This window comes from Merops nubicus, unplaced genomic scaffold (assembly GCF_000691845.1).
Source record: "Merops nubicus isolate BGI_N331 unplaced genomic scaffold, ASM69184v1 scaffold47899, whole genome shotgun sequence".
Lineage (NCBI taxonomy): Eukaryota > Metazoa > Chordata > Aves > Coraciiformes > Meropidae > Merops > Merops nubicus.
In genome coordinates, this window is record NW_008633966.1 from 554 (window position 1) to 12,074 (window position 11,521).

General features: G+C 56.0%; 1 protein-coding gene across 1 annotated transcript in view; it reads right to left on the minus strand.

The window, feature by feature from the left end:
- The window catches only part of LOC103780727 (neuroligin-3-like), a gene marked incomplete at its 3' end in the record, with an annotated part of 11,453 nt that extends 497 nt beyond the window's left edge, over nt 1-10,956 (minus strand). Inside the window, exons 1-2 of the mRNA XM_008948416.1 lie at nt 10,479-10,956; nt 2,287-2,346 (exon numbers count right to left, since the gene is read on the minus strand). Of these exons, the coding sequence (XP_008946664.1) occupies nt 2,287-2,346; nt 10,479-10,956 (538 nt within the window). The remainder of the gene's footprint in view (nt 1-2,286; nt 2,347-10,478) is intronic.
- Nucleotides 10,957-11,521: the final 565 nt, after the last annotated feature.

The following is an 11,521-nucleotide window of genomic DNA, read 5'->3' on the forward strand; positions in this document are numbered from 1 at the left end:
CCAGCAGCGCCTCCGTTGCAGGTGGGAGTTGCAGAGTCCAGCCCTGGGATGCAGCCCTATGGTCTTTGGCTGGACCCAAGCCCTTGGCTCCAAGAGTTCTGGAAGCTGGCATTGCAGGGGGGCAGGGATGGGGGTGTGCAGGACCTGGAAGGTGGGGGGAGCGCTGGTGGGTGCTCCAGTGTCTGACTCTCCTGCCCCCACTACCCACCCTCTGGGAAGGCAGAGATCTGCTGTCTGCCTGGATGTGAATGCATGGCACCCCAGTGCCCAGACACAAACGTGGTGATGAGGCAGACAGTGTGTGCATGTGTGTGTGTCAGGGAGGTGAGTACAGGTGAGGACAGGGCATGAGGCATGGAGTGAGGATGGGGAATGGAACAGGGAGGAAGGACTGCAGAAGCCTAGGGAACAGGGAGCAGCCGTGCTCCCTCTCTCAGCTGTCTCTATCCAGGGGACATCCTTCCCCTTCTGTTCCACTGGCCTGGGATTCCTCAAGGAGCTGAGCCTGGGCACAAGAGAAGAACACCCATGGTCAGCTCCTGGTACCTCTCACCCACATTACACAGAAGAGGCAACTACACCTGTTGTGGAGACGGTGCCAGGTCCCACATGCCTGCAGTGTCCAGCCCTCTCCGGGGTTGGCAAGCCAGCACTGATGGACTTTGCCCTCCATTATGCTCGCCAGTGCCTTGCTCGGGTGCACTGGCATTGCCCGCTGGGGCTGCTCAGCCTCAGCTGCTCCAGCCAGCTGCTGCTCCCTGCCTGCCTCCCTCACCAGTGCACTGCACCAACCCAGCAGCTGGTCCCCACTGCAGTCCCTGCAGGGCTTGGACTCCTGGGGCACGGCCACACCAGCTCAGCAGGGATGCCTAGCCAGGGTGGACATGCTCCCTAGCACACACCTAACCCCTGCCCACGTCCACTCCCCCACACAGCTTGCCTATCACAGGGGGTGTAGGTCAGGCTAATGGGTACCTCTGGCCATCTCCACCTCCAGCTGTGGCCTGTGGCATTGCTAAGAGTGGCCTCTCTTCCATATAGAAAACCTCTTGCCTCCAAGAGAGTAAGTATAGGGCAAAACCTGCACTGGCACTCATCCTGTTGCCAGGATGCAGCCCAGCAAATGCACAGATGTGGGGAGCAAAAAACACTTGCGGCTCCTCCAGGGCACACATCACCCACGTGACAGACCTATGGGAGGACAACTCTTCCCAGGGCCGCCTGCTTGAAATGTGAAGGACAGGAACATCAGTGCTATCCTCACAGCAGAATGGCAGCAATGTACAAAATAAATGGCTCCTAATCACTGCAGTTCATTTTAGTGTACAGAGATTTAGCACTGTCAAGTCACTAAGGCTGAATGCCAGTTTACAGCCTGGTACAAGAGATCCTAGGGCACAGGTTAGTAGGAGAAAACAACAGGGTTTTGTTGCTGCCAAGGAAAAAGCTTTTACCTGTTTCCCAGATCCTAAACACCATCTGCCAGGCCACACTCAAGCTGCCACCATGAGATTTTACTACCCTCAGCACTTTAGGGCTGCACCCTAGCCAACCCTTCCTCCTGCCTCCTCTTCACATTCCTGCAGCCAAACACATTGACTCCATACCCTGCAGATGAACAGCTTCATTTTACTAAAAAAAGCATATTCTGCAGCTTGCTTAGCACTGTGATATATCTAGAATCACATCTGCTTGAAAGCCCACTCACTCTGCCTCAGCTGGAGCTGATGCTGTGGTTGAAAGCAAGACAGCACTCATGTAGGGTGGGGGAGAGAAGTCAACAGAAATCATGTCCGAGTGGACCTCGGGTCTCATGGGCATGGCTGGCTGCCCTGTGGGTGCCAAGCAGCTGGCATGGCCACCCTGTGGGGGTGCCCATGGTGGGGTGCTGCAAGGGTGGAGGAGGAGGTTGGTTGGTTCCCAGCTGCATGTCATCAACTCCAGAGGGATGAGGCTGGAAGTGGGATGTGACCAGGCTGGGAGTGAAATGGGCCCAAGTGCCCAAGGGTTCCTCCTTCAAAGCTGCCATGCTTCCTCCTGCCCTTCCTCAAGTCGATTAGGGGCAAACTTCTTCTAAAGCAAAAAGACCCCTCGAGCTTCCCCCCCCGTCCTGAGGAGGGGAAGGGCCTGGGCGCCCTGCACAGCCGGCCAGCCTGCCCCCTGCCCCGCGCAGCTGCCCGGCACAGCGGACGGACACACACAGGGCTCCCCGGGGATGGCAGCGGACGGCAGGCACACGGAGTTGCTTTGCGTGTCATGCAGTGGCAGCCTGGAGCACAGAAATACCTTCGTCTTCATCACCGTCATTATCCGCTAAGTCCTCGCCCTGTTTCTTAGCGCTGGCTCCTAGGGACCAAACATGAGGAGACAGAACAAAAAGGAAAACAAAAGGAACCAAAACCAAAACAAACCAAAACAAACATACAAACAAAAAAACCCAAACAAACAAACAAACAAAAAAGAGAATTCAAAAATAGCATGATAGCAGAGATGGTGGGGCCAGGTCTGTGCCCCACAGCACTGCTGGCTACTCACATTGCACCTCTCCCAGAGCCACAGCGGCGCAGGGCGTGGGCACGACCGCCCTGGGAGCTGAGCCAGGATGCCACTTCACCTGGACTCCTTCCCAGATTCTCCCTGGGGAGTGCTGGTGTGGTAGGGAGGAGGGGAGTCGGCATGGGCCAGCATCAGCACCAGTGACGGATCCGTCTCCCAAAGCACTTGCATCCTAGCATCCTAGCCTGGCCCCCATCTGCTTGTATACCCTCGGCTCCCTGTGCTAGGGCAAGGCTCCTTCTCCCCCCACCTGGGTGTGAGCAGGAGCCCTGCTCCCAGCTCTGCTGCCACTGGGGACAACCAATCCCTGCCACCAGCAGAGCCCACATGAAGGGCTGCCCTGAGTGGCCACTGACCACCAGTCACGGTCCTGCCCACCCCCCCCATGTGGTGCATGGTCCCTTGTTGTGCCTGGCATGGCTACACCACAAACCACTGGTGCCACAGGATGAGACCACCATGGCACACTGCAGGGCTGCTGTGACAGGTGCTTTCCTGCACCACTTGGCTCCATCCTGTACCAACTCCCTTCTTAAAAGACTAGTTACATGGTTCACTGAGGACTGCAAAGGCACTGATCAGCTTGCCCCAACCAAGGCAGAAGGCTAAAAATATTGGTTTCTGTAACATTGTGAATGTCTTCCAGTTGTTGCATGGTCCTTAGTGAATTTGCAGTACCAGGGCACGGGCCAGGCCAGCAGCCCCAGCCTGGTGCTGTGAGATGCTGTTTCAGACAGCGTGCACTGACTGCAGTGCTTCCCAAACTGCATGCAGCTGGCATGAGCCAGGAGAGGTAGCCTGCAGGCTGCCAGGGAACAGACACAGTGCAGACCTGTATTAAGGCCCCTCTGCTGCAAAGGGCTGCATGCTCTTGTGGGCAGAAAGCTGGGTGGTGCAGCCCCGAATTTCAGGAAGAGGCTGTCCTCTCCTTAGCCCCTTAGAGCTCCAGACAAGCACTTGCAGTCCTCTGCTCCCGAATGCAGGCATGCAGGGAACAAAAATGTTCCCTGGGTGACAGTGACCTCAGGGGTGACAGCAGGGTTCTCCCTGGCCAGGACCACCGGTGGTGTGACCATGCTGCTCAGCAACCTCCTCCAGACATGCAGAGCTCTGAGGTCTCGTCAGGCACCTTGCTGATTCTGGGACCCTGCTGCTAACACCAGCTGTCCCCATCCTAACTGCAGCTAGGCTTTTGCATGGCCTCCAGCAGTGCTCCTGCAAGTAAGAGGCAGTCCTGCAGCTGGCTGAAACTATGAGACAAGCACAAAGCTCAAGTTGTCCTCACTGCCACTCTGGGAGTGGGATCCTGCAGGTGACATCACTGGCAGATAACAGAGATGGCAGCACGGAGCAAGATGTGATGTGAATTTAAAAGGCATTTCCGAAGGGAGAGTGAGAGGTCTGAAACTGTTGTGGGGCAGCCCCATCAGGGCAAGAGGCTTGCACAATGCCTTCAGCAGCCATGACCTGCTGCAGAAGTCCAGAGGAGCAATGACCAGAAGTCTAGAAAAATCCAGCAGGAAAGAAAAGTTTGCAGGAGGCTGGGTCATGTAAATCTCAAGAGCAGAGGAGTGATGGGAGCTACAGCAGCATCCCGACATACAAAAGGTCACTGCGAGGCGGTGAGGTGGAAGAGCAACTCCCCCTACACTACACAGAACACAGGCAGCCTTGGAGCCACACGAGACAGGCTGATGCTGGAAGAAGAAAATTCTCCTGGCAGAAAGGGCAGGAAAGCACTGGAAGAGGTAGCCTGGGGAAACATTTAAGATCAGGTGAAACACACTGCCAGGAAGAGGCGAAGCAGAGTTGCACCTGCTTGGGGCTGTCTCTGGCTGTCTCCAGAGCCATTCTGATTTTCTCCAACTCAGAATTCACCTGCCAACCTATCGCCTCCATGCCCCAGCCCCACATCCTCACCTCCTGCTTTGCTACTCAGCTATCCCCTGAGCTCCTCACCTCATTTTCCTGTTTTCACTCAACACCACCCACATCCCTGCCACCTCTTGCCTCAGCACCCCCCCTTCCTGCTGCGTCCTTCCCATGCACCTCCTCCCCAGCCCACCCACCACCTGCACACTTGGCCAGGCTGCCCAGCCTGACCTACTGAAGCTTCATTAGGGAGCTGCAAGCCCAGAAAGCACTTAAATGATAAAGTATTCATGTAGTACTTGTTAACTGGTGCTATGTGCCAACCTCCCTGGTACTGCTCAAAGTAGGGATTTTTCTCTAATGAAGACCACAGGTAGTGAGCCTTCATCTGCACTGTGCTTCAGAGCTGGGAAGCCAACCACAGGTAACTGGAGATCCCTTTCCATTGTAGAGGGCCTTAGTGCTGTTAAAGCCCTGTTACTGGCTGGGCTGCAACTCACCAGCCTGGTTCCCTTCAGGGGACAAAGCTCTCCACGGAGACAGGGACGGAGGAACCAGCTATAAGGAGTTGTCAGGCTGTAAGAGAGGGCAGTGGACAATATCCCTGTGATCAGCAACTGTCCTGGCTGAGCAGGGCGGGATCCAGCTGGAGACCACCACCCCAGAGCTTAGGGATAGCTGGGACAAGTTTGAAGCAACCCAAGGTTCACACACTGCAGAAGAGACAGTAGAAAGCAGCGCTGGGAAGCTAAGCAAAGCAGGAGTGCAGTCATCCAGGCCAGGGGGAAGAGGAACAGCAGTGGCACATGTGCATGGCATATGCAAGGCATGAGCCTTCCCCAGCAGCAGGAAGGTGCCAGGGTGGCTGGCATTATAGCAAACACAGGCTTCTGTGACCAAGTGGGCTTTTTGCCTCTTCCTACATTGTTCATCTCCATGGCAATCCACTAATGACCCCTCAGCTCGTGGGAACAATTACAGTTTCACTTCCCTCATTCATCCCTTGCACTTTGCTCCATTACCTCCCTCCACGGGTTACTGCCATGTTCAAGGCCATCCATACCAGGAGATCTTCCTCCGCATTGGCAAAGGCCACCATGCAGAGCCCCATGGTACCTACTCTCAGAGGGATGAATTTAAGCTTATGGATTAACACCTGGAAAACCCAAAAGGACTCATGGCTCTTATTCTCCTTATCCATGAAAAACTTCCACAAAACTAGGGTGAATGCCTGTTGTGCTGCTTCACATGAAGCTGACTGAAAAGTGACATTGCTCGGGCTGATAGGAGGGACACGTATACTCTTATCTGAAGGCTCTAGGAAGATTTAAGCTTAACTTCAGTAAAAAATACAATCATTTTCCCTGAAACAGGGGCATCCATGCCAGATTTATGCTATCTTAAGTAAACCATGTCTAGAGCACTGACACCAGCATAAACAGATGAGGGTAAGAAGCCTCGATCCTTGAAGCCTTTGCTCGCAGCATGGTGTGGGTAAGAGATGAGCAGGAGCCTGAGCCTTTCTAGATCCAAATATCTGCTCAAGACAGGCCCAGCATCCCCTCCTCAGTGCAAATGTTCCAAGGCACCCACTCCCATGCAGCAACCTCAAAGCTGCAGGGAGTGGGAGCTCCCAGCAGTGTGGCCACCATGTTTGATGGCCATATGCACCAGAGGCACACATGCTGGTTGGCCACACTGGCTCAGGTGTTCCTCTGGGAGTGACAAGGAACAGGATCTGGACAGCTGTTGAACCTGCTACTGCACAACTCTGTGGGCAGGGGCAGCTCCCCTGGGACCTGTGTCAGGTGGCCCCTCCAGGGACCTTTGTTCCAGGACTGCAGTGCACCTCGGTGCTGCCCTGCCTCTTCTGGCCCCTGATGCAGAGGAGTTATTTTCATCCTTGGGCAAACTCCATGAAAGCTCTGCATTTGCTCAGTTTGTGCTGCCTCTGCCATAAGCACCTACTCCCTCACCTTTGCAAATCACTCCCCAGGGTGGGAGCAGACCACCACGGCCGCCGTGCCGGCTCTGCAAAGCAGCAGGCTCTGCAGGAGGCTGGTGAGAAGCCTTCCAGCAAGGGAGCACTGCAGAAGTCGTGCAGCTATAGGGAAGCCTCAGCTGATAGATAGACAAGTTCGCTTCTCGAAGAGCAGTGGAGAAGCCACGATGCTTTTCCCACAGAGCAGCCAAAGCACATCCCAAGCCCAGGAGGTGCTGGGAGCTCCTGCCACACGAGACACTAGACTGGCACATTTGTCTCCCCAGTATCATGGACGCTGCACAGCCCCAGCCAGAGAGATTATGGTATTTGCTAGTAAAAAAAAAAAGGATGGCTATGTGGAGAGCAGCTATACTTTTCTCCTCCAAAAATGACATCCAACTTCTCAAGCCCTGCAGTAAAGCCTGCCCAGGCTGGTGGTGAAAGGAAAGGGAAAGCATCCCAGCACCTGCCACAGCCAAGCACAGGCTGGAAGTGCTGGCAGCACAAAGCAAAGGGCAGAGCTGCATTTTGCACACAGGTGCTGTACCAGGTGTGTATGTACATGCTCTTCGGGTGGGCAGTGTTATTTTCACAGCAAAGCCTGAGCCTCAGCACTGTCACCTTCCCTAGCACCATGCATGGCTAATTGTTCTCAAAGCACCACTGCCCTGCCCAGCTTCCAGAGAAGGGACCACTGCGTATAGAAGAGACTGACACATAGGAAATTTCCATGTAGGAAATTATTGTGGGCAACTGGGCAGGGAAATGGGCATTTTTCTGTCCCAGGCATAAATTCTGATAAATTGGCTGCTATGAAATACACTGAGCTTACGGGTGGCAAAAATCTTGAAAACTCCAGTAAGGTGGGAGTTAAGGTGTTTTGAATCACCAAAATACTGCACAGTTGCCTGCTCTGTGAGAGGAGAGCTTCACCACTCATATGTGGTCTTAGAAATAATCATCAAGAATATTGCAGACAGGCCAGTGTTCAAATTACAACAGCCTGAGGAAATCAGTACTGCAGGTGCATTATCCTCACCCCAAGCATTACTAACCCAGGATACAATATCCCCAGGGGTGGGGGAGCCTCCAGGTATCAACACAAGTGACTAAATTCATTCAAGCCAACAGCCACCAAAGCCGTAGCCAGAGCTGAAGCGTAGCATCAGTGCCTGGGTGCTTTAATTCCCAGCAACCCACAGCTGGATGCCCAAACAGCCAGCACTGGAGATCCATTGGTCCATGAGTCGGCAGAGCCCAGCGGGGGCCAGAGAGCATGTCCCACACCAGCTCCTTGGGAGGTGATCAAAGGCAACTGCAGGTGGGCTGTGAAGAAACCCTGCCTCTGAGCAGAGCTGGCACGGAGGGAAAACCAGGTGCCGGGGTTTTTTGCCGTGCCTTATGTGTTCCCCCTTCTCCAGCCATAACCCAAACCCTGCTTCCCTGGCCCCAGTTGTAGGGCTTGGGGTGGCAGGGGTCTGCCAGCCCCAGCAGTCTGTGGGAGGGCCGGGAGAGGAAGCACTTTGAAGTAGCTGGTGATCACTGGCACAGCCAGCTCCGGAGGCAACGTGCAAAGACTCCTTAATGCGCCAGCCCTTTCAGGGGCAGCCTTGGCACTCAGACAGATGGCATGTGAATAGCCAGGACAGCAACAGGAAAAGCAAAGCAAAGAAACCCAACAACAGAACTAGGGGAAATGGCTGGAAGGAAAGTGCTCCTCAAACCTTCAAGCCCAGCTGCCCCAGTCCTACCAGCCCCAGGGGTGCAGGGAGGTGGACACCAGGACGCAAGGACCCCGCTGCTGCAGGATGCCCAGGATGGCAGCCCTTGCCCACCAGACAGCCCATCCCTACACTGAGCCTTTCAGAAGAGCTTGGCTGCCTGACCAACTGCACATCCAACTTTGAGATGCACAGAGCAGCCTGGGCTCTCCCTGCCTGAAAAGGGGCTGTGCAGCAGGACCAGTGAAGCACTGTGTCCAACAAGGGGCTAAGCCAGCTCCCATCTGCATGTGTCCACTTCCTGGCTAGCGGTGCTGGCCAGGAACACAGGATCACTTTGGGGCAAGGGTGGACTGTGCTGCCCCTTCTACCCCAAAGTGGAGAAGCATGAGTCCCACAGGGTGCTGGGGACAAAGGCAAGGCAAAGCAGAGGTGTCTGAACTCAAGGAGCTTGGCTGCCCACAGAGTGGTCAGGGCTCAGGGAGGATGCTGTGCTAGGAGGTTGAGCACAGATCCTCAGTGGAGGGGATGGCAGAGTCATTGGGGTGTGGGCAGCAGGGAGCAGCCTTAGTGGGACCATGGGCTGTGGCAGAATATGGCAGTTTACACAGCCAGGAGAGGTTTTATGCTTTTAACTGAGAAGCTTTGTATGCAAAATGACCAGGGATGCAATGGGGGAACTCAACCCAGGATCGGCTGCAGTCCTCTATCACACACAAAGGTGCTTCCCTGAGTGAGTCCGTACACCCCAATAGGGGATGCACCCTTTTGGGATGGGTACTTTTAAGTGCTACCTGTCATCAGAGGCTCCTCCTTACACCCAGGGGCTGGGAGGCTGCTGTCAGTGGGATGAAGGCAGAAGTGTGGGCTCAGCCTGGGAGAAGCTGTTCTGAAAGGCCTGGAGCAATGTGATCATCCTCCTCTGACCTGTGCCCAGATGTGCGCTCCCAGCTGGCACTGGTCCCAGCTTCCCCAGCGGGGCAGCAAAGGTGGCCGGAGCATCTGTGGAGCTCCTCCGAGCAGGCAGTGGAGGGAGGCAGGTTGGGCTGCTCAGAGAACCCGCGGTCTGGGTGATGGCACAGAGAGGTGCCAGAGGAGCATGCCAAGGGCCAGGGGCCGGTCAGGCACCCTCTCACTCTCTCTCTCTTTCCTCTCTGTGCCTCTTTGCCGGTCGGCTTGCTACATACCTCCTTTCCTACATATTTTCTTGTTGGGCTTTCGGGTGCATTCCTTGGAAATCCGTTTTACTGTAAAATGAATAAAAGACTACAAAATAACAGGAGGCTCCACTGGTGGGAGTGGGCATGCAATCACAACCACGTTGCCACCCTCCCACCACCCCTGGGACCGCAGGAGGTGGGGAGGGAACGTCGCCATGGGAGGAAAACTCTGGGCCAGCCGTGCTGGGTGGGAAGGCACAATGCATCCCATGGCCAAGGGCCCCAGGGACAGAGGAGTGGAGCCAGCTGGCCTGGAAGAAGCCACCAGCCCGCCAGGCTGCTCTGCCACACACAGCAGATCCACTGCAGGTCCCTTCCAGCCCACTGAAAATCACCAGGGGCTCCCATTGCAGTGAGGCTGGGGCAGGCACATGGGCAGGCGCTACCTCCTCTGCCCTCTACTTACAGTTCAGCTGGGATCCCCTACAAAAGAAAAGGTTAGACAAGGAGGCACCCAGCACCACTCAGCCTCACCTCAATGGGACCATGCCCTGCAGGTCCCTGGGACCCCAGGCTCATCACTCCTCCACCATCCCGCCGGTGGATGAGGGGCAGCCAAGCAAAGCACCGGCCGGTGCCCCCAAACTCTCATACATACCAGGGCCCAGAAAAGGGCTCCGTGGTCCCTTCCTTGCAAGAGCATTCCCCAGGGAAAGGCAGAGAGTGTTCCTCCCAGCCGCAGCTGCAGCCCATGCCCACAACTAGTGCATGGACCTGGGGAAGGTGGGAAGGGGGAAGGAAGGACAAACCCGAACCAGCTCAAGACAGAACCTGGCACTTGGCACCTGGGGAGCACAAATCAGCTTGTTGCTCTGTGGATCTGCGGTCAGAGAGTCGGATTCAGATTTAGCAACACGAGACAGGAACCTGTGACGATGCCATGGAGGTGGAGTGGGGGGACCGGGAGGCGTGGAGGAGCAGGAGCACGCGAGACAGAAATGCCAGCTGAGGGCAAGAGGGCGAGCTGCGTAGCCAGAGAAAGCTTTCCACAAACAGACAGCATGCTGCAGCGTCCACAACCACATGCTTCAAACACAACACCGAGTGAGACCAACCACTGCTGGGGAGAGGCGAAATGCCATCCCTCCCCCTCCCCCTTCTGCAGGCACTCCAGCAGAGACTCACCATCCTCTGTGGGGATGTAGATGTTGAGGTACAGACAGTCCTCGTTGGGGTCCTGGATGTATGTGGCCACGATATCCAAATTGGAGGTAAACCAGATGGGCAGCATGATCTCAGGAACAGCGTTGTGGATGTTCTGGGGGCAGACTGGTGAGAAGTGGGTAGCGTTCCTGATGCCCGACCAGGATGGTGGTGGCTCGGGAGGCATGAACCTCTTCTCCCCAGTGGGGGGGGCAGCATAAGGCACCCCCAGGTACTGGTCCACAGGCCCCAGGATCTCACTGGGCAGTGGCACGCGCACTCCCCGTAACTTCCCATAGTGCGTGTTGACGGTCGGTGAGTACACCTGGCCCTCCATCTGCACAACCACCGAGGCAAAGCTCAGGGCCCAGAGCGTGAACCGCAGGTCCCAGCCGGCCACCAGCTCAGGCACTTGGAGAACACGGGGCAAGAGAGGGCTTCTCCAGAGTATCAGCCACATCGTCCAGGAGGAGCAGCACCAACATCCAGGCCTGAAGCTCCTGGAGTGAGGGCTCAGGGCATCCCCATCACATCGAGCCTCTGATTTGCCCACCGGGAACAGATGGAGCAGGAGAGCCAGGAGTCAGGAGAACACAGCCCAGCCACACCTTCTGCTGGGTGAGTTGGGAGCACAGATGCAGGGAGGTGTGCCACCACTTGTCACAGTCTGCCACTTGCCTGCTGCTGCCCACCTGCCAATGGCCTGGCATGGAGGTGATTGCTGACACTGTGGAGAGATGGAGGGAATTAACAGCAGACTTGCTCTGGGAAGCATCAAAGAGCTGCAGCGCAGAAGGAGCCAGGATCCCTGCCAGACCCTCCCACCCGTGGGTGCTTGTTGGCTTTGCCACTGACCAGGCAGGCAGCTCTGGGAGTAGGCAAGCTCAGACAGCTGAAGTTGAGCACTCCCAGACTCACCGACTGCATCTGTCCAAACCTGCAGAGCCTGACCCCGGTGCTCGAGGGCCAGCCCTGCCCCTGCGCTGCGGGATGAGCCCTGCAGCAGCCTCGGGTAGCAGCATGGC